The 19,116-nt window shown below is 51.4% G+C and overlaps 4 protein-coding genes across 4 annotated transcripts; 3 read left to right on the forward strand and 1 right to left on the reverse strand.

The window, feature by feature from the left end:
• Positions 1 to 3,326: 3,326 nt before the first annotated feature.
• On the reverse strand, positions 3,327 to 4,610 carry CDEST_02050 (uncharacterized protein; the record flags this gene model as incomplete). The annotated part of the gene is made up of 1 exon (XM_062918209.1): positions 3,327 to 4,610. The coding sequence occupies one exon, from the start codon at positions 4,608 to 4,610 to the stop codon at positions 3,327 to 3,329; it is 1,284 nt and encodes a 427-aa protein (XP_062774260.1).
• Positions 4,611 to 7,600: 2,990 nt separating this feature from the next.
• Positions 7,601 to 8,177, forward strand: CDEST_02051 (uncharacterized protein). Its single transcript, XM_062918210.1, has 2 exons — positions 7,601 to 7,801; positions 7,856 to 8,177. Exons 1-2 carry the CDS (start codon positions 7,703 to 7,705, stop codon positions 7,949 to 7,951), a joined length of 195 nt encoding a protein of 64 aa, XP_062774261.1. The 5' UTR covers positions 7,601 to 7,702; the 3' UTR covers positions 7,952 to 8,177.
• Positions 8,178 to 14,115: 5,938 nt separating this feature from the next.
• Positions 14,116 to 15,033, forward strand: CDEST_02052 (uncharacterized protein). The gene is made up of 3 exons (XM_062918211.1): positions 14,116 to 14,304; positions 14,391 to 14,520; positions 14,610 to 15,033. Exons 1-3 carry the CDS (start codon positions 14,240 to 14,242, stop codon positions 14,715 to 14,717), a joined length of 303 nt encoding a protein of 100 aa, XP_062774262.1. The 5' UTR covers positions 14,116 to 14,239; the 3' UTR covers positions 14,718 to 15,033.
• A 685-nt stretch (positions 15,034 to 15,718) lies between these two features.
• CDEST_02053 (uncharacterized protein) lies at positions 15,719 to 16,787 on the forward strand. Its single transcript, XM_062918212.1, has 2 exons — positions 15,719 to 16,297; positions 16,397 to 16,787. Exon 1 carries the CDS (start codon positions 15,740 to 15,742, stop codon positions 16,286 to 16,288), a length of 549 nt encoding a protein of 182 aa, XP_062774263.1. The 5' UTR covers positions 15,719 to 15,739; the 3' UTR covers positions 16,289 to 16,297; positions 16,397 to 16,787.
• Positions 16,788 to 19,116: the final 2,329 nt, after the last annotated feature.

A 19,116-nucleotide genomic window follows, 5' to 3' on the forward strand; every position in this document is an offset into this window, starting at 1 on the left:
GATAGCAGGGCTATTGGCCGCCAAGATCCGGCTTTTGAGAAGTCTGCTTTCCCTACTTTCTGGATCATAGCGACCTCTGCTCTGCGGAAAGGCTGGGGGAAGTAACCCGTCTGTATGCAGGCCTGGAACAGTTGTCTGACAGGCTCGGATACAAGGTTCCAGCAAGCCTGAAGCAGCCGTGTTGTGATCCCGTCGATGCCAGGGGTCGTGGTCTTTGTCAGGGTAGCCTCCCTCAGCTCTTCTTTACTGATGGCATCATGCCAGGGTATCCGTCGTCGAGAGACCGTAGGGACGTCGAACGGGTCTCCGGGCAGGTCATCCTGTGCACTGAACCTCTGTAGGAGGGCTCTTCGGAGTGCCTGGGCCTTAGCCTGAGTGTCGTTGATCGTCTGGCCCTCCACTACCAGAGGGGGGGCTTTGAGCCCTAGGCTAGCCTTTCGCCAGCCCATAATCTTGTAGAGTTCTTGGTCCGAGGTAACTCCTTCGATCTTAGCAGCCCAGTAGGCCCGCTTAGCTTTCCTGACTGTACTCAAGAAGACCTTCTGCTCTTCGAGGGTAGCGAGACGTGGGGTCTGCTCTAGTTCTTGGGCTTGTCGGCAGCAGGCCTCGCGGTACGTTCGGTGGGCTTCTGCGCACTCTTGTGTCCACCAAGGGGCCCCCTTCCCATGCTTTCCTCGATTCTTTCCTACAGCCTGGACAGCCGTGGAGAGAAGGTCGACTAGTCGTTCCGCTTGGGTGTCCAACTCGGCAGGGGTAGGTGCGTTCTGGAGGGTAGGTAAGACTAAGACTCCTGCTCTGATCAGGTCTCTAAACCGGGGTAGGGCCGAGTCTGGGACTGATAGTGACCGTGGTTGATCTGTCTGTTGTTGTCGGTGCCTATGAAGCGGGATTGTTGAGACAATTGCTTGATGATCGGCCCCTGGGTGAAGGTGTGGGCTGACCACTGCGTGTGCGAGCGGAATGTTCGAGAAGGTAAGGTCAAGTACATGGCCTTGGGCATGGGTCGCAGTCCCTGTCTCGCCGATGAAAGACAGGCCGTGGCCATCTGCCCAGTCTGCTATGTCGTCCCCCCTATTCCTGTTCCTCGATCCGGGCTCCCAGGAGTAGTGATGAGCGTTCACGTCCCCTGCCACAAGGACTCTTTCTGGCGGCCTGTATCCTAGGAGGGTTGTGGTCGTGTGACTGTGGGGATCTCCTGGTTGCCTGTATACGTTAACCACAGTAATTTCGTTGTTAACTGTGATCCATAAGATGTCCCTTGTCTGTGCGGGCCTCTGCTGCTGGGCCTTCCACTTCCTCCCTTTCCGTATGTAGGTCATTACCCTAGGTCTGGTCTCCCTGTCCTTCCAGGAATCCACTGGGACGTAGGAATCGAACCCTGGGTGTGTGTTGATTTGCATTTTGTCAACATAGCCTATCCAGGGTTCCTGGACCAGTATAATGTCGATCAGCTCAGCCCAGCAGAGCTCCAGGAAAGCTGTATGTGCTGGCGACTGCTTCCCTACGTTGCACTGAGCTATGCGTAGCACCTGTGGAGAGGCCTGCTTCGGCCTACGTCTCCGAGTCGAGTTCCAGGTGGGTGTAGGCATTAGCAACGTTGTAATCCGGTTTCTGGGCTACCCTCTGACTCCTGCTCAAGAGAGGTAGGATAGCGCGGTTAGTCTGGTTAGTCTGGGGAGGACCCTCGGCATCCTCGGGCTCATCCTCACTCATGCTGCTACTATCGGTGTCCCTGTCCCCGAGGCACACAATTGAGCTCTCGGAAGGTGTCCTTTTGCGTGGCCGCTTGGAGCCGGGCGGTTGATCCTGGTCGGTGGGAGGGAGATCCCCAGGCTGTTGGGTGCTGTTCCGAGAGGCGCTTAGGCCGGCCTCATAGAGGGCGTCATAGGCCTTCTGTCCAACCTTGCGGATCCGAGCCCGCTCCTTCCGGTCTGGGAGGGCAGGGATGCCGTTCATCGTCATAGGCCTAGCTGGGCAATTCTTGTGGCTAGCCTGGAACGGGCCGCAACAGTTCGCACACTTCGGTTTAGCTGTACAGGGCCCAGTCTCGTGCGAGTCTGAAGGTCTGCTGCAGTTGTTGCAGAGCGGCTGTCGGTTGCAGTAGCTGTTTGAGTGGTAGCCCTGGCAGCCGGGGTCGTGTCTGATGAGCGTCTTCCTCTTCTGAATGAGTTGGGACCTGCTGCTTTGGTTGAACAGTCTGAAGGGCTGTACCTCTGTTAGGAATGAGATGACCCAAGAGACTTCGTTCGTAATGGGGTTCGGCCCAAGGCGGGATTGCCGGGCCCGGGTGGGCTTCAGTCTTGTCTGGGCAAAGACCTCGTCTTCGATCAAGGTGGCTGGGTCCAGGGCGTCCCCATCAACGCTCCACAGTTTGGCTGGGCAGCGCGGGACGACGTAGGTAAACCACTTTATCGGGGTCTCTATCTTGTAAGCCCCTAAGCAGCCCGCTAGTTTTTGCTTGTCCGCGAGGAGGCCTTGCTGGATCTGCTTGTTTGACGGCCTCAGTGAGTATCCGGTCGCAATGTGGTAGATATGAGGGATATCTGCCAGTTGGAGGTCGAAGGTTCGGCAAACTGTCTGGCGGAGGGCAAAGGGAGCGTTCTTTCGGGCAGCCGACAGGCCCTCCTCCGGGATGCGGGCGAAGACCCGGAGGTCCTCTTTCGGTTGAGGTTGGGGCTGGGGTGGGGCCTGGGATCTTGTCTGGGGTCTGGCCTGCGGGCGGGTCGGAGCCCGGTGGGGGTCTGGAGCTGTACCTGGTGCCGAGGCCGTGACGGCGGCCCAGCTCCGGCTCAGTGGCGGAGCATGTTCCTTGTTGATGAGCTTCTTTAGGGCTTGGATCACATAGGCCGTAGCCTCTTTCGCGATCTGCTTCCTGGGGCCCTCAAAGCTGGAGACGACATTATCAACAGACTGCGCGATGGTTAAGAAGACGTCCTTGCGGGCCTCATAGTGCCTGGCCTCCTCGTCCAGGGCGGACAAGACAGAGCCAGTGGCGGTCCTACCAGTGGCTGGAGTTGAGATCGGAGTCCCCTTTGCCGTTGGGGGGGCTGGATTGAAGGTGTTAGGCTGGCTTCCCGCGAGACTGGGCCGGAGTGGCTGAGTCTCGGTATTGCGGCGGCGTTTAGCCCTTGGTGGAGAGGTTGGCTCTGGAGGTGGCCCAGAGCCCCGATCGGGGCCGGCCGGTGAGGCCGGCAGCGGTCCGATGCCCGCCGGAGGCTGTGAGGCCATCGCGGAAGGGCTCCGGAGCAGAGAAGTGAAGAGTTTTCGGCTGTTAAGGATTCTAGTGGTTCATCACCTGATTCACTAACAGCGGATGCCAAGAAAAATTAGGCGAGAGAGAAGTTGAGGAGGAAAGGAGTGTTCACGGGAACAACGTGAAATCGGATAATGCCGAAGGGGGACGGAACATCTGCTGTCCCAATTGATGCGATCGGATCGCCGCTGCCGAAGCGAATGTTGGCCTCGCCGGCAGTGGAGGTATCCAACGTTATCGAGGGGTCGATTTTGTTCAATGCCATATATTGAGGGTGGCCAGCAGTAGAGTAGTTCGAGGCCCCTGTGTCTGGCATTATACCCTGGAAGGTTGTTGACGAGTATCTCCCTTCGAGGGTGAATATGCCCTGCGATTCCGGTTGTTGGCCCTTGATAGCCTCCTTTGTTATCCCGTGACGAATTGACTGGTCGGCTAGGATGGATGTGAGGGTGTTGCCGTCAACGGTTGTGCCGAAATAACTGACAAAGAATTGGCTATCGTCGTTGTTGTTATCTTGAGCTAGAGGACTTGAGTGTGTCTGATCGTAGAGCTGGAGGTAATATTGGATATCCTCGTTGTCCTCATTATCATCGATATTGCTATCGAGCTCTTCGCATCCCTCATACTGGGCCAAGAAGTGATAATATCGTCCTCCTGAGGAGTCTTTCACAAGCTTATTGCTTTTGAAGCGGTTGTATGCCTGTTGGCGGTCCTCCTTCGAGTGTTTCGTTGACCAGCAGCCGGGCTGACCGCAGACGTAGCACTTCTTCAACGGCACTGTGGCTGAATGTGGCGTAGATGTCGTGGGATGTGGTCGCTGGCTGCTGCTACGATATCCTCCTTGTTGTCTCGGGAAGCGGTTGTTCCGACCGTTGCCGTTATATCTCCGGTCGGTCCAGAATTGGTCACCTTCAGCCTGATAGGTCTGATAAGCTCCTGTTGCTTGCAACCTTGTTGCAGTAGAAATCGCTGTGCGAAGTTGGTTGCAGACGCCTTCGTACGTTGCTGCTGGGTTGAAGAGGCTGAGCTCACACTCCCTCACATCGCGGCAGGCGTTGATAACCTGCTCGCGAAGTGAAAATTCAGCTTGACTTGACGATGATAAGGCTTCTTGCAACGTGGCGAGTTTTTCGAGCATTATCTCGAAGGCCTCCAATTTGGTCTTTCCTGGGTGCTGTTGGATAACCTTTATCAAGGCGATGTCTCGCCATTCTGAAAGATACGCCTGGCGGCTCTCTTCGGTCTCGAAGTGTTGTTTCATGAGGCGCACGATGGTGGGGAGGTCTCTGGGGATATCGCCAGTTGCCTTATCGCAGATTTCGCGAAAGTAGTGGGTTGCTGCCTTGCCCTTCAGCATGATTGAGAAGGCAGCTGCTGCTCTCGATTGGGGTATCCCGACTTTATAGCAGTTGTCTCCGAAACGGCGTAGCTTCGTGTCAAAGATATCGTACTTTTCACCACTGTATTTCATCTCCTCTGTATACAACTTCATGAGGTCGGTTAGTTGCTTTGATTGCAGAGGGTCAGTCAGAGTGGTGACTGATGGGGCAGCTGGCTGGGTTGCCGGAGGTGGATATCCCGTCGTTGCTGTTGTTGTTGGTTGCTCCGAAAGGGGGGTGTAGTTGCTTGAGGGGGTATCGCGTACGCTGATATCGCGAGGTTGCTGTGGCCTTTCACGTTGTTGTTGGATGCGCTGAATCGTTGTTTCTGGCAGCTCTTGCAAGTTGACGAGGAAATCTCGGTAATCTGTGCGTTGCCGGAAAATAGCACTTCTTGCTGCCGCTGCATTGACCTCTTGGTCGCTCCAAAAGTGGTAGTTTTCTTGTTGTAGGGCTTGGGCGATATTTCGGCTGATCAATGCGCCGTCGAGGGGTATATAAACACCACGATATAATAAGAAGTCCCGGAGGAGCCTCACAACGATAGGTTGTACTTCTTTGAGGTGCCCCTCGGACCATCCCTCAAAGTCTCTCTGGGCAGCACTCCAGAGGTCCCTGCCTAATAGGTCTTCTTGTTGGTATATGGCAAGGTGCCAGAGGATGAAGGTAGAGAGGTCTTTCTGTGGGATCTCGCCACTACCAGCGATATCGATGTTTGCAACATTGTCCCATAGGGCTGGGTTGACGTGGGGGAGGAATTTCTGAGGTATTGGTATCCCCTAGGTGGTAGTTGTTGTGTTGGTTGCGCTTGCCGTGCTTGTATCCGGGTTGCCTTCGGGCTCTTGAGTCCCGTTGTTGCTCATCGTAGTTATTGCAACAGTGTACCAGTCTAACTACACCTCGATCACAGGCGTTTCTCCTAGGCTGAGGTTTGTTGTTGTTTGATAGACGGGTTCTTGACTCGCGGAAGGCAGGTGTTGTGAAAAATAGTGTTCAACTCGACAGAAAACTTAGTTGGCTTGACTCAAAGCTGTCAATAACCTTGACTCGCAAGAAAGTATCACAAAAGAGGGGTAATTCGACGAGAAAGATGAAAACCAATTTGTAGGAGAAAAGGTGATGAAGTACGAGGTTTCTCGACGTTGCGAAGAGAGGGTTATTGATGGCGAAAGTGGGATAATCGCGGTTGTTGTTTTGTAGGGAAAAGAGAATAAAAGAGAGGGTGTTGTGCGAAGAAGTGGTCGAAAAGTAAAGAGAAAAATAGAGGGAGAGGCGAGGTTGTTGTTGGGTTAACCGGGCGGAAGTCTGCGGTGATCGAGGGTTGCGTGATGGACGCTCTTCTGGCTAGGCAACTCACCAGCTATTAGATAGCTGCGTTTACTTCTTCCGAAGATTTGAGGGTATCGCGAGGTCCTTTAGGCAACCTGGCCGAAACAGGTTAAATAGGTTCGCGATAGACTCATTAGCACGATTTAGACGATATGCGCTGTCCTTACGGGGAAGGCCTAATGGTACCGTCTTCGTCGTCTCTTCTGATATCCCTTGCTAATCTGCAGTGGTTAAACCAACCACTGATCAGTGTTGGTAACTATACCAGGTATCCGTATATACGGCGAGGTGAAGCAACGAAGACTCGTTATATTGGTCTACTTATGATATTGCTTAGTGTGTGGAATACAAAGGGAGGTTATTGCCACGGCCGTTAGAGGCCGATATGTAGCCTTCCGGGCACACGAGTCATCCGGCCGGCGGCCGGACAGCTAATGTTCCGACAGAAACTATTCACAGAGCTGGATAATGATGCCTCTACTCAACGCCTTCTATTTAGGAAGGTAAAAAAAGGCTTCAGCGAGCAGGCATATGAGCTGGCAACTGCACATCACAAGCTGGAGCTTCTGCAGGCCCAAGTAACCAATACTGCAGTGAGGAAAAGGAAGGCAGTCCAGCTGGATCCTAACACCAAGTTCGCCACTATCTCAGACGTGCAGAAGGCGCAGGTTGAAGCTGGTGAAAAAGAGGATACTGCAGGTGAATCCAGCGAGTCTGAATTACCTAGTGAAGCTGAAGACTGTATTGTGGTGGCATCTAGAAGAGGGCAGTGATTAATTGAAAATAGTGGTGATGCTGGAGATGCCTTCATTTTTGGGGTGTCCGCATGTGGGGGGTGTCCGAAAGTGGGTATGCTGACTTATATAGTCAGGTTGACGACATGTGATCCGTAAATAGGGACGGAGAGAGCAACGTGTCTATCTTACAATATCACTGTCTAGATCTGACGGCATTCAATCTCACGGAATGGTTGCTAGGCGAAGCTTAATTGATTGATCTATTCCTACACGGTTATCAGCCGCTCTTATGTCAGCAGCTAGGCGAAACTTGCCTACTCTGAGCCAAATAAGCATTGATTTAGTACGGAGACTAATACTGTAGACTTCGGGTGCGTTGTTCCTTCATCAATTAGAGTTCTGATGTTAAGATGCTCCCTGCTGGTTAAGAATTCATTCAACACAGACCAACTAACACCTCGAATGTTGAGGCACCAAAATTCTAACACTGTGTTTCGTCACTTTCTTGCTTCCCTAATAGGCAAGTCTCAATCTGGAAACTACCGCATTAGTTAAAAAAGGGTTGTGATTAGGTTGCCCACAGAATAAGATTACCTGCCTAATCTCGAGTGCGGATCATCTGCAGTCAAGCTCACATGATCCTGCTCCATCGAATTTAAAGCACGTCCTACGGGGACTTCAAACCTTACGTACATGCTAGGCCTGCTCGCACGTTCCTATGATCCAGCAAAATAGGAAAATGCAGGCAGCGGCTCATCGGTAATCACCGATTGAGGGCTTTTCTCAGATATCTACTTGTCGGCGATCGTGAACGTCGTTTATCGAAAGAGCATCCCTACAAAAGTCTCAGCGAGATATCCCTAGAAAGGTCTCCCGCAGAACTATATATTCAGCACTTTTCAACCGCGCGAACTTGGTATGTCGGCAGTTGTAAGCCACAACTATCCAAGACCACAAGCTCTTATTTTATTCTTTGCTCTAACCAAAGTACTCCACTCGATAAAATGAAGGTCGCCACCACTTTCATCACTATCATCTCCCTCGCCAGCACCGCCTTCGCTGGTGGCTGCTTTTTTTGTGCTGAGAGAAAGGGGGGCATAGTTGTTAGTGGTCTCCCGTCTTCTCAAGTATGTCGTAAACATGCTGACTTGACAAAGTGTACTACGCCTGGCCCTCAGAGCCACGGCTGCAACTGGTGCTGTGACACTGCAGAGCAATGTATTCGCCTCGTTGATACCGGAATCTGCAAATGATTCAACAGACAAGGGAATTCTGATAGAGAGAAAAGGAGGACAGTCTGTCAAGAAATCAAATAGTCGGGAGACTCGGTTCAGGCAACAGTTCAGCGATATCTCGTTTGGATCTATGACCACCAATCCGTTTTCAAACTTGATGCGGCTGTCGATAATAGAACCGTTGTTCTTATCCCATCGGGTGCTGCTTGACCCCATTTTCGCCAAGAGCGGGGTAGAGCCAATAAGGGGTTGTGAATCTATTGAGTTAACCAATAGGGTTAAAATACCTCTATTGCCTAACGTAAGTGTCGGGTCAGTCGTGCATGTGGGTCAGTCGTGCACTTTTCAGGACCTTCACATTGAATCAATCAATTACTCATCCACAACGCCTTGAATTTACTTGAACTAATCGAAATCTAAACCTCCAGATGCTTCTTTTGGGAGCGCTTAGCTGACTGGCACACAGCCCTGAGCATGGTCGGCTATGAACCTAGGAAGACCAAAGAAGAACTGGCCATCGCCTTTACAGACAGATTGGGAACATTCTCAAAGCGGGACATCGTTGTCTATACTGACGGTTCCCAAATGGTGGACGGTAGCAGAACCGCCGCCGGAGCAGGCTGGGTTGGGTACCAGGCCACACGGCAGATCTTCCGAGGATCAGAGCCGCTCGGTCACCAGACGGAGGTCTTTGACGCAGAGGCACAGGCCGTACATCGGGCTTTGTCGGAAGCCATAAGGTCTCCCACGGCCCGCATTGCGGATAATGTCCATATCTGCCTCGATAACCTCGCAGTCGCAGCTAGACTCTATACCCAGAGCGCTGGAAGCAGCCAGGCTAGGTTTAGGTCCTTTAGTAGGCTCTCCTTCTCTTGGACACAGAGAGAGCGGACAAGCTGGACGATCCCCGGCAGGGTATACATATGGTGGTGCCCTGGACACACGGGAATAGCAGGAAACGAGGAAGCAGACGCTCTTGCCAAGGAGGCCTGCAAACAAACCCCAGAATCACAGCCACAGCCCACACTGGCGCACTTGAAACGACAGGCCAAAGCAGTCGCTTTCCAAGCTTTCGCTAGGAGATGGCCGTCAATCTGCCCTCGGCAGTATGCCGACCTTGGGATAAGCCCTCATCCCAAGCCCCCCGAGCTTTGCCTTCCTCGGCATCTGCTGGGAAGGCTGTATGCAGCAAGATCCCACCATGGAGACTTCGCAGCATATCACGAAAGATTTGCTCATCAGGACGCACTGCTCAACTGCAGCTGCGGAAGACGCAAAAGCCCAGTACACTTTTACTTCTGCAAGCGTGGCCGGAAGGCCACGCCACACCATCTCCGCCAACGTATGGCGAAAGCAAGCATTGATTTTCTGCTAGGCTCTGCACAGGGAGCCTCCGTTCTATGCGAATGGATGGAGGCGACCAATTTCTTCTCGGAAATCTGCCCGAGTCATTGAACGATGAACAGGAACGTTAGGTGAAGACGGTGACCTGTAGAATAGTTTAGATTAGGATAGACCATGTCGGTATTGCCCGGCACGTCCCTTATCATTTTGGACGTTAAATATATCATCATCATCATCATCCAGATGCTTCTTTATCTTATCTCACAAGTGCGTGCATTGTGACCAATGTTTCCGCAGATGCTACAGTGCTTTCCGCGCGGTTGCGCCTTCCTCGCGCGGCTACTACCCGCACGCGTTTCCTCCTCTAATTGTGTATTGGCGTCTTTTTGGTCCAAAAGATCTTGTGCCTCGCCGATAGTAAGTGTGCCCCCTTGCCTCAGATTCGTTTTCTTTGCCCTACGACGTTTAGCGAGGCTGATGTTTGCCTCTCGAAGGGTGCGGTTCTCAGCCTTGAGGAGGGCGTTCTCGTGCATTATCGCCATCGCACCTTTCGCAAACTGGTCAACTGCTTAGATGATTGGTGTTGGAGAGCTCCCTTGGTGACGGCGGACTCGATTTTTAATAAAATCAGTATGTGAAGTCGCCTCGGTTGGGTTGTGTGGCGTCTGAGAGGCCCATGGGATGTTCGCGGCTGGAAGGCTCCCGGTCGGTGAAGGTGTTGATAACTTCACATCCAGCTTAGACATGACCTTATCTGGGTCAAGAGGAACTAAACCAGCCCCCTGAAATCCAGCCTTAATGTTGTATGGTGTAAAAACCTTTGAAACCGCAGTCTGGAAGGCTATAAAGAACTCGGTCTTCGTAATGTGGTTCACATGCGATCTCATGAACTGTTCGATTTCGCGACCGTACGCCCGCTTCAATGGACCAAAACACCCAACATCAAGTGGCTGGAGCAGATGCGACGAGTGAGGAGGCATAGCGACTGTGATGATGTCCTTCTCTTTGCAGAAAGCCTGGAAAACGGCCGAAACGTGGCTCTCGTGCCCATCGATCACCAACATCCGATAAAGGCCCTTTGTTGTTGTTGTTGTTGTATTTTACGCCATGGCGGCAAGAGCGCAACCGCCCTTGCGGCAGACCTCCCGAAGGGTATGTGGCGTGGAGAGCCGTAGGCCTATAACTACTACTAGATACAGTCCAAATCGTCCTCCAAGTCGTGCCTAGAGGCAACTATGTGTTCGAGCTGTCTCTGGGTGCCGCTGGCTTGCCCGAGACAGTGCTTTGGTCGTCCCTAAACCGCGATTCCGCCAGTATTTCCTCTCCTTCAACCCAAAGCCCGCAGGCTGCTGGTTTACACAACGTCCCAGTAGCCGTCCGAAGCATATCGTGATAGGTTATACCGCCACGAGGGAAACCACAAGGGGCGAAACCTCGTGAGGATAGATTGTAGGGTTTGCTGTTAGGCTCTGTAACAAGCACAGCCGTGTATTACCGTGGCTATACACAGCAACCCTAGTGTCTGTTTGTCTTTTCGAGGGGGTCTTCGATCGTTTGAGGGGAAAAGGTGTTGAGGGAGCGAAGTCGAAAAGTCGATCGGTGGTGTTCAATTTGGGCCCGGAAGTGCCGCTTGCGCCGGGAATGAAGTTCGCCCGGCTCCTTCGGGAGGCTAGATGGAACCTCTGCTTCCTGCCCTACCAGGAAGACTTCATCTAGCCTGCGGAAGGCGACGTCAAGTCGGCGGCGGCTCGTTAGGTTGAATAATCGTCGGCTCGAGTCGAGGGGAAAATGTGCGTTGTTAAGGGTTTGATTAGCGTATAACTCAACCCCCCTACTTGCGAGACACCCCCACATCCGAAACACTATCACCACCACTATCACCACCACTATCACCACTTATTTCACCACCACCACCACCCACCCATATGCAACTTCCGGCCTCACTGGGTAATTCGGATGCACTGGATTCATCCAGACTATCCATATTGCCGATATCCGGACTTTGCGCCCGCCGGATATCCCATATAGTGGCAAAGGTGCTGTTAGGCGATAGGGGGACCTTTTTCCTCTTGCGTTGCCGTAGGTCCTCTAACTTGCCCTCTAGCTGGCGGACCTGGTGCTCTAGAAGTGCCACTCTAGATGCCTGGTCATCATACCCCTTTTGCACCTTTCTAGATAGGTGACGAATAGTATAGGTATCTAACCTATCCTTGCCTATCTGGGTTAACTGGCGTAGTTGATGCCGTAGCTCGGTAGACCGACGAGGGGTTGACCATGGGACGATAGATAGGACTTCATCCCACTGTTGGCTGCTAGGCTGGTTAGTCTGCTGGCTGGTCTGGCTGGTCTGCTGGTCCTTAGTTACCATAGGGTTAGATAGAGGCCGCTGTATGCATATTGGCCATAGTCCAGCTGACCTCCAGCCACTTCTAACGTTCTGGGCTGTTATGGCTGCATCTCTGGCCCTTATATAACAGGCCAGAAATGCCCTCTTGCCAGCAACAGTTGAATCATTAACCCAGTCATCTAGATATCCAACCTCCCTACGATAGGCATGCTTCAATGGGCTGAAGACTGATATATCCAGTGGCTGGAGGACAGCAGAGGAGTGTGGCGGTAGATATAGTAGATATATCTTGTTCTGGAAGCATTCCCACATGAAGTCTGTAGATATATGACTGTAATGCCCATCCAAAACCAGCAGTCTGGCTGCCTCTGGTTCACTAGGCATAGTGCCTGGGATAAACACCTTCTTCAACCATTCAAGGGCAGTTTTTTCAGTCGTCCAGCCATTATCCGTATATGTGAAGTGCCATCCTTTATATCCAGATAGGTTGGATGGGAACCACTGGGCCTGGACTGACTTGCCCTTATATATAACCAGTGGGCATAGGGACCTCCCATCGGCAGCCACACACTCGATAATAGATACCCATGCCCGGGATCCTGGCTGCTTTTTCTGGATATGCTGAGATGCTGCAGAGCCCAGCACTAGCCCATTAGATCCCCTGCCTTCCATAATGCCAGTTTCATCCATATTCCATCGGTTGGATGGATGGATTCCCTGGATGGCAGGGATATTGGTCAGAGGATGGAAAAACCCCTGGATAACCTCGGAAGAATGGGCCTTCCATCGCCGGGCATCGATTGCTCTGGATCGCTGGGTCCTAATTGATGGGTTTCGCCGCAGGAACCGGCATACCCATCTCTTGCCCAGAGGTTGATGGGCATCATGGGTATCGCCCAGCATACGCTCTGCCAGGCCCTTTAGTTGTTGATGGGTAGGGCCAGCGCCTAAGGCATCCTGGATTTGAACCCATCCAGCCAGATAATCCTCCTGGGCTTGGGATAATCGCTGCATATGGGTATAGGCAGTATTTTTGCTTTGCCGCCCATGGAATCGGTGATGAAGTGATGCGACTGGTATACCCCATGCGCGAGCTGTTTCCCGGATACCCTTCCCAGCTGCTACCTCTAGAAGGGCCCGTTGGAGCTCATCTTCGGATTATTGCTTCATGATGGGTTGAAGAAGGTATTCTGAAAAAACGGCGTTGTTTGGTTATATATGGTAATTGTTATGATAGTTTAAAAAAGGTGGTGATGGTGGTGAAGGAGGAGAAATGGGGTGTTTCGGATGCGGGGGTGTTTCGGATGTGGGGGGGTTGAGTTAGCTAATCTGCCCCAGCGCGCGGCGGCAAACCGCGGGGACTGGGGCCCCTCCTTAGCATGACACTAACAGCCCGTGCCAAGCCGGAGAGATGTTTCGTGGAGGTTGAGCATATCCTGCTGGCCACCCTGACAAACCGTCACAATACAACCACACTTACCCATTCGTTATGCCGCTGCTGACCATACTGAAGATCTGTCACCTTCATAGCCCGGGACAGTTTCCATATACTCTCCCGCCGGCTCCGTATATTCAACACCTCTGAACCAGCAGACGCCGAAGAATCTGAGCCTGCGGATGAATCGTGGGTGAAGCCCATACTAGAGGCTAAGCTCGATATACGGCCCAAGAAGGGTAAGAAGGTCAATAGAGGTGGTCAACGTTAAAGCCTTCGCGATGGAATTGAGGCTGTCATTGTCGAGGCGAGACTGAATTGATTGAATTGGTGCACGGTCGTTCTACTTCAACAATAATGAAATGGCGGAGTTGGAGGTGGAGGCAACATTGATCGCCAGCCTGACCGTAGTAACTAGCTATGGTCTCAACGATAGGTTTCGCATAGCTCAAGCAGTCTTGGGGTTACAGATGTGCCGTGAGTCCAGATTTCGTTTTTAGGAAGTAGATGGCCATGGCTTGAGGCGAGACAGAACATGCTGTAAAGCTGTACAGAGATTGATACTATTACAACGAACTAGGACGAACATGGCCCACCGGGAAACTCGACAGCATCCAGTTCCATGCCAATTACTCGTCTTGAAAGCTCTCTCTCGGCCACTCCTCACCTACAAAGAAATCCAGCCCGCAAGTTCGGGGCGACAAGACAGGTCCAGAACCAAAGCCCCACCCGCAGGGGTCAAAGCATCGCCGAGTCTTCGGGTCAACAACGACAGACCTAACGCGCCTGAGCTGCGAGACAATGGCAAACACTTTTAATATTACATCGTATATCTCTCACAAATCTTCGGGTTTGACCGAATGCTTGGTTTCGGGGAGGTTAGAAGACCCCTGTTTCCATGGACAGGTGGACTAGGCGATTCAGAATCGGTTGCGCCCTTGAGTCTTGAATAGGAAGTTTCCTAGTTTGGACGTCTTACCTACTTCCACTCAAAGTATTAATTTAAACTGAGGGGGCAGAACATCGGTCGTTCTGATGGTCTGACTTAGTTCATACCTCTTTTGCTCATTCATTCAGTCATCGTCAAGTCGCCTCGGCGTGCCGATCGCTAAAAGGCAACCTTCTTTTGTGTCTTTACTGAATTTACTCTTCTTCTCCTCAGATTATTCTTTTAGCTAAAATGATCGTCTTTAACAACCTCATCATTCCCATTGTCTCCCTATCCCTCGGCGTCTCCGCCTTGCCGTAAATATTCCTTGCTCTTCACGCACTGCGCTTCTTCAATGGGAACGATTCGCTATTAAAGTTTGGTTCTGATGACACGTTCACAGGCAGGCTTTTACCGGAAGCGGCACGGATTTTGGCACGTACTTTTGCAAGACGCGGGGTGCCAATGGCCAGGTTGTCGCCAGCAACAACTTTTGCCAGGCTGCCGGTGGGAGTGTGCTTGTCTCGCAGGGTGTAAGTTTTCTAACCATCCATGGTCTTGCGTCTGTGTCAAGTCCTCTGTTTGTATCCTAGATCTTGAAGCTGATGTAATGAGGAATCAGTTTTGCTGTATCCGCAACAACAACATTAAGGTCCTCCAAGCCATGGCGAAGGGGTGCAACGATAACCAGCTGGTTTTTAGCCAGAATGATGTCCCTTGCTCTCCATAGGCGTTTCCATATGGAAATGATGACTTTGCGATCTAAGCAGTGGATGTCGAACCTCGGTGTTGTTGTTGTTGTTGTTGTTGTTGTTGTTGTTGTTGTTGTTGTTGTTGTTGTTGTTGTATTAACGCCATGGCGGCAAGGGTGGAACCCTTGTCGCAGACCTCCCGAGGGGTATGTGGCGTGGAGAGCCGTGGACTAGGACTATGTACTTCATACATCGATCGCCCTTCCTTTCGTCCTCCAAATCCTGCCTGATGGCCACTATGCTTTCTATCTGTCCCTGGTTCCCCAGTTTCATTGCTTCCTGTCTATTCCCTTTGGGGTTCAGTTGGCTGTCTAGATCCCGTGCCGAAGCCTGTTCCCTAGTAGAGTGGACAGATCTTCCGGAAGAAGTTTGTCACGCGGAGGAAGGCCTCAAGCCAGCGGGAAGTTCTCTGTTGTTGCGTCCTCAAGCCTGACTCTGGCAGTTCGGTTCGAAGCAAAGTGGATTATCAGTCTGATCAGGCTGTGAGGCCAGCCTTGTTGGTGTAGCCGGACAATCAGACAGTTCCGAAGGACAGAGTCAAAAGCCCCTTGGACGTCCATCGTCACCAATGTCGCTGTGAGCCCTTTGTCAAGGGCCATATCGATGTCGTGGGCGAGACATGTGGTCAGGTCAACCGCTGATCTGCCAAGTAGAGCCCCTATTTGCTGTGGGCTTGTCACCCCTTCTAGGATGGTAAGGTGGGACATTCTTCTGGCTATCAGTCTCTCGAGACCTTTCCCCAGGCAGGATAGCAGGGCTACTGGCTGCCAGGATCCGGCCTTTGAGAATAAAACCTAAAAGGAAAATTAAAATTGCAACGGGAACACCGAAACTCAGTGGCGGCATATTGTATGTAACTAAGTAATTAAAGAATTAGACTAAAGTTGAAAATCCAAAAAATTCTACAACTCTCTGGAATTCTTTAAAATGCTCGACTTGCCGTGCGCCATGGACAGAATCATTCCATCACTCACATCAACCCAGCTTCTTTTTTCTAACCATGTGGTTCCTCCTCCGCCTCTTTGTCTTCACTTTATCGCTCCTGTGCGTGTATGCCGGTCTCTTGGAGGACCATGGATACACTGTTGAGGAGTATACCAATGGTGTTTATTACGTCAAGTCCAGACATTACGCTGGAGGCAATGCCCCTATGAACAAGGTCAAAATCAATACGGATACCAAGGTTATGACCGTCTATCTGGCCTACAATGGCCTTGAGGAAGCTCATGAGGACAAGTTAAGATTATCGCAAGTTCTCGGAGCTCTTTGTACCAAGGAGGATCTGGACCCCGATGATCTAGAATGGGTTGTTATCGACGATGTTGAAAACCTAGAAACCAAGGATGCCATGAAGAAATACCGCCAGAAGCATGGTCTCAGATTCAAGGACGAGATCAGGATCGATCCCTCCAAAGAGGAGGATTGGGCAATATTCAGCTCTACTCCTTTCTACAAAGCCGTGTACTACATGCTTCCTAAAAAGGGTATTGATCAGATCATAGTCAAGAACTCGGGGGGTAATCAGGACATGTACTTCTCTGTTGCCTAAGTATACACAGTAAGTTCTATGTCATCCTAACTTTGAGTCGGGAAAAAACCGCCTCATAGTAAAGTTATTTGACTCGGCCAGAACTCCAAACCACTAACGACAAGCTAGTTGTTACAACATGTACCGCTAAGCCATATGTACAAAAGAGAGGACCCCTCATATTTATGAGGCTATTCTATGTACTTATGTAGTTCCGTCACCTCGGATGAAGGAACGCGTTTTCGGCCTCTGACGCGCCTGTGCCAATATACGGCATTTAGCTAACATCAACCCATACTGCCCATACTACCCACAACGCCTTCCTGTCGCTCACGACGCTAATGACGCTTGTTTCAATTTAATTGTACGCTTTTAAATGTATGGAGAACTTCCTGCCAGCCCTCAGGCGCGCGCGCACGGCGTCGACGCCTCGTTCGATCAATGCCCAGCTCCTTGCTGCGTCTGCTGCAAGTGACGCCTCGACCCTCGATCTCAACACCCGAGATACCTTCGACTCCCTTCCTGTTGCTGTATGGAGTGGCCGCCGCTTTGTCAACGCTGAGGCTGTGTCGAGGAAGGGGGCCAGGGGCCGCACAAGCTGGATCAGAGCTGAGGGCATCTTCGTCTTTGAAATCCTTACTAACAATACTCTCGGTAGGTCTCCTCTTGCCTACGACGTTACCAACATGCTAAACAGCACCCAGGCGATGCTTACTGGATCTGCCGTCACTGTGACGAAAGCGGTATGCTGAAGAAGCTGTTTGTAGCCTCAGCGACTACTGGTGCCAGCACCCACCTCAGGCTTGTTCATCGTATTACGTCAAGTTCCGAAGCCGAATCCGAGACCCCCCAAGACTCCGAAGACTCCGAACCGCCGTCGAAGCGTCAACGATCTTGCTTAGTTGCCATACCCAAAACCAAGGTCTCCAATGTCCAAGAACTGGCTATTGGATACCTCGTTGATGCCAGCAACCCCCTCACTACCTTTCAAACCCCATACCTACAGGCCCTGCTTCGTCAATTTGATTCTGACCTTTTTCAGCAAGTCAACTGGTCAGACAAGAGCCAGGCGCGCGAACTCCACCAACTCTATGAATCCAAAAGGGTTATAGTGAAGGAGGAGATGAGGCAGGCCCTCACTAAGGTCCATCTGTCCTTCGACCTATGGACCTCGCCCAATCGCTTGGCGATTATTGCAGTCTTTGACCACTTTATCAACCCTGCAGGCAATGACTCACGATACCTCCTCGCCTTGCGCCGCCAGCCTGGTGCTCATTCTGGTGAAAACATTGCTTCGACAATGTCTCAGGTAACAACCCGACCCCACAACCGAACCACCCCCACATCCGAACCACCTCCATCACCTGCCATCACCCATACTATCACCAGCTATTTCAACAGGTTTACCTCCCACCCATATGCAACTTTCGGCTTCAGTAGATAATTCGGATACGCTGAATGCGTCTGTTGTATCCGTATCGTCGCTAGGCGACCTTTGCGCCCGCTGGATATCCCATATACTTGCGAAGGTCCGGTTAGGGGATATAGGGACCTTTTTCCTCCTTCGGTGACGCTGTTCATCCAGCAGGGATTTCAGTGTATTATTTTCCCCCTCTAGAATAGTCAATTGAAATGCCTGGTTATCAAACCCCTTTTGCACTTTTCTAGATAGGTGACGAATAGTATGGGTATCCAGCCTATCCTTACATAGTTGACCCAATAGATGTAATTGATGCTGTAGGTCAGCAGACCGATGAGGTGTTGACCATGGAACGATAGATACAGCTTTATCCCACTGCTGGCTGCTTATTTGATCAGCTTGCTGGCTGGTCTGATGGCTGGATGATGCTGTAGATACCATAGAGTTAGATAGAGGGCGACGTACAGAGACTGGCCATAACCCAGCCCATTTCCAGCCACTTCTGATGTTCTTGGTCGTGATAGATGCTTCGCGGGCCTGGAAATAACAGTCTAGAAATGCCCTTTTTCCAGCTATAGTTGAATCACTTATCCAGTCATCAAGGAATCCAACTGCCTTACGATAGGCCAGCTTCAATGGGCTGAAGACAGCCACATCTAGAGGCTGAAGGACAGCAGACGAGTGCGGCGGTAGATATAATAGATAGATATGATGGATAAAGCATTCCCACATAAAGGCATCGGTTATATGGCTGTGATGCCCATCTAGAACCAGCAGTCTAGTTGTCCCTGGTTCGCTGGGCATAGTCCTTGGGATAAAGACCTCCTTCAGCCACGCCAGGGCAGTCTCGTCGTTCGTCCAGCCGTTTTCTGACGCCTTGAACTGCCACTGGGTATATCGATAGTGGTTATTGTCTGGGAACCACTGGGCCTGTAGGGATTTTCCCTTATATATAACTAGGGGATCTAAGGAGGTCCCAGTGGCATTGATGCATTCGATCAGAGTTATCCATTGACGGGATCCTGACTGTTTCTTTTGCATCTGCCGCGATGCCGCAGAGCCCAGCACTAGCCCATTAACTCCCTTACCCTCCATTATACCGGTTTCATCCATATTCCAGCGGTTAGAAGGATGGATATCCTTGACTGCTGGGTTATCCAGTCGCTGGAGGAATTGCTGGATAACCTCGGGCGAATGGGACCTCCATCGCTTGGCATCTATTGCCCTAGATCGCTTGGTTCGAATAGATGGGTTCAGGCTGGCGAATCTATCTACCGATGTAGATGAAATGTAGATGTAGATCTATGTGGGTCTACATCTATCTATCAACCAGAGGTCCATGTGGGTCATCTATCTATCTATCTGGACCTCTGGTAGATAGACGAAAAGTAGATAGATGCCAGGACATGGACCCATATTTACGGTAAGT

The sequence above is a fragment of the Colletotrichum destructivum genome, chromosome 1, assembly GCF_034447905.1.
Source record: "Colletotrichum destructivum chromosome 1, complete sequence".
Lineage (NCBI taxonomy): Eukaryota > Fungi > Ascomycota > Sordariomycetes > Glomerellales > Glomerellaceae > Colletotrichum > Colletotrichum destructivum.

What these genes read in the sequence shown, in the direction of transcription:
- CDEST_02051 (XM_062918210.1), top strand. Translation starts at nt 7,703, where the DNA reads ATGAAGGTCGCCACCACTTTCATCACTATCATCTCCCTCGCCAGCACC. An exon ending in AGAGAAAGGGGGGCATAGTT is followed by an intron (nt 7,802 to 7,855) that starts GTTAGTGGTCTC and finishes GACTTGACAAAG; the next exon opens with TGTACTACGCCTGGCCCTCA.
- CDEST_02052 (XM_062918211.1), top strand. Translation starts at nt 14,240, where the DNA reads ATGATCGTCTTTAACAACCTCATCATTCCCATTGTCTCCCTATCCCTC. An exon ending in CTCGGCGTCTCCGCCTTGCC is followed by an intron (nt 14,305 to 14,390) that starts GTAAATATTCCT and finishes ACACGTTCACAG; the next exon opens with GCAGGCTTTTACCGGAAGCG. An exon ending in GTGTGCTTGTCTCGCAGGGT is followed by an intron (nt 14,521 to 14,609) that starts GTAAGTTTTCTA and finishes ATGAGGAATCAG; the next exon opens with TTTTGCTGTATCCGCAACAA.
- CDEST_02053 (XM_062918212.1), top strand. Translation starts at nt 15,740, where the DNA reads ATGTGGTTCCTCCTCCGCCTCTTTGTCTTCACTTTATCGCTCCTGTGC.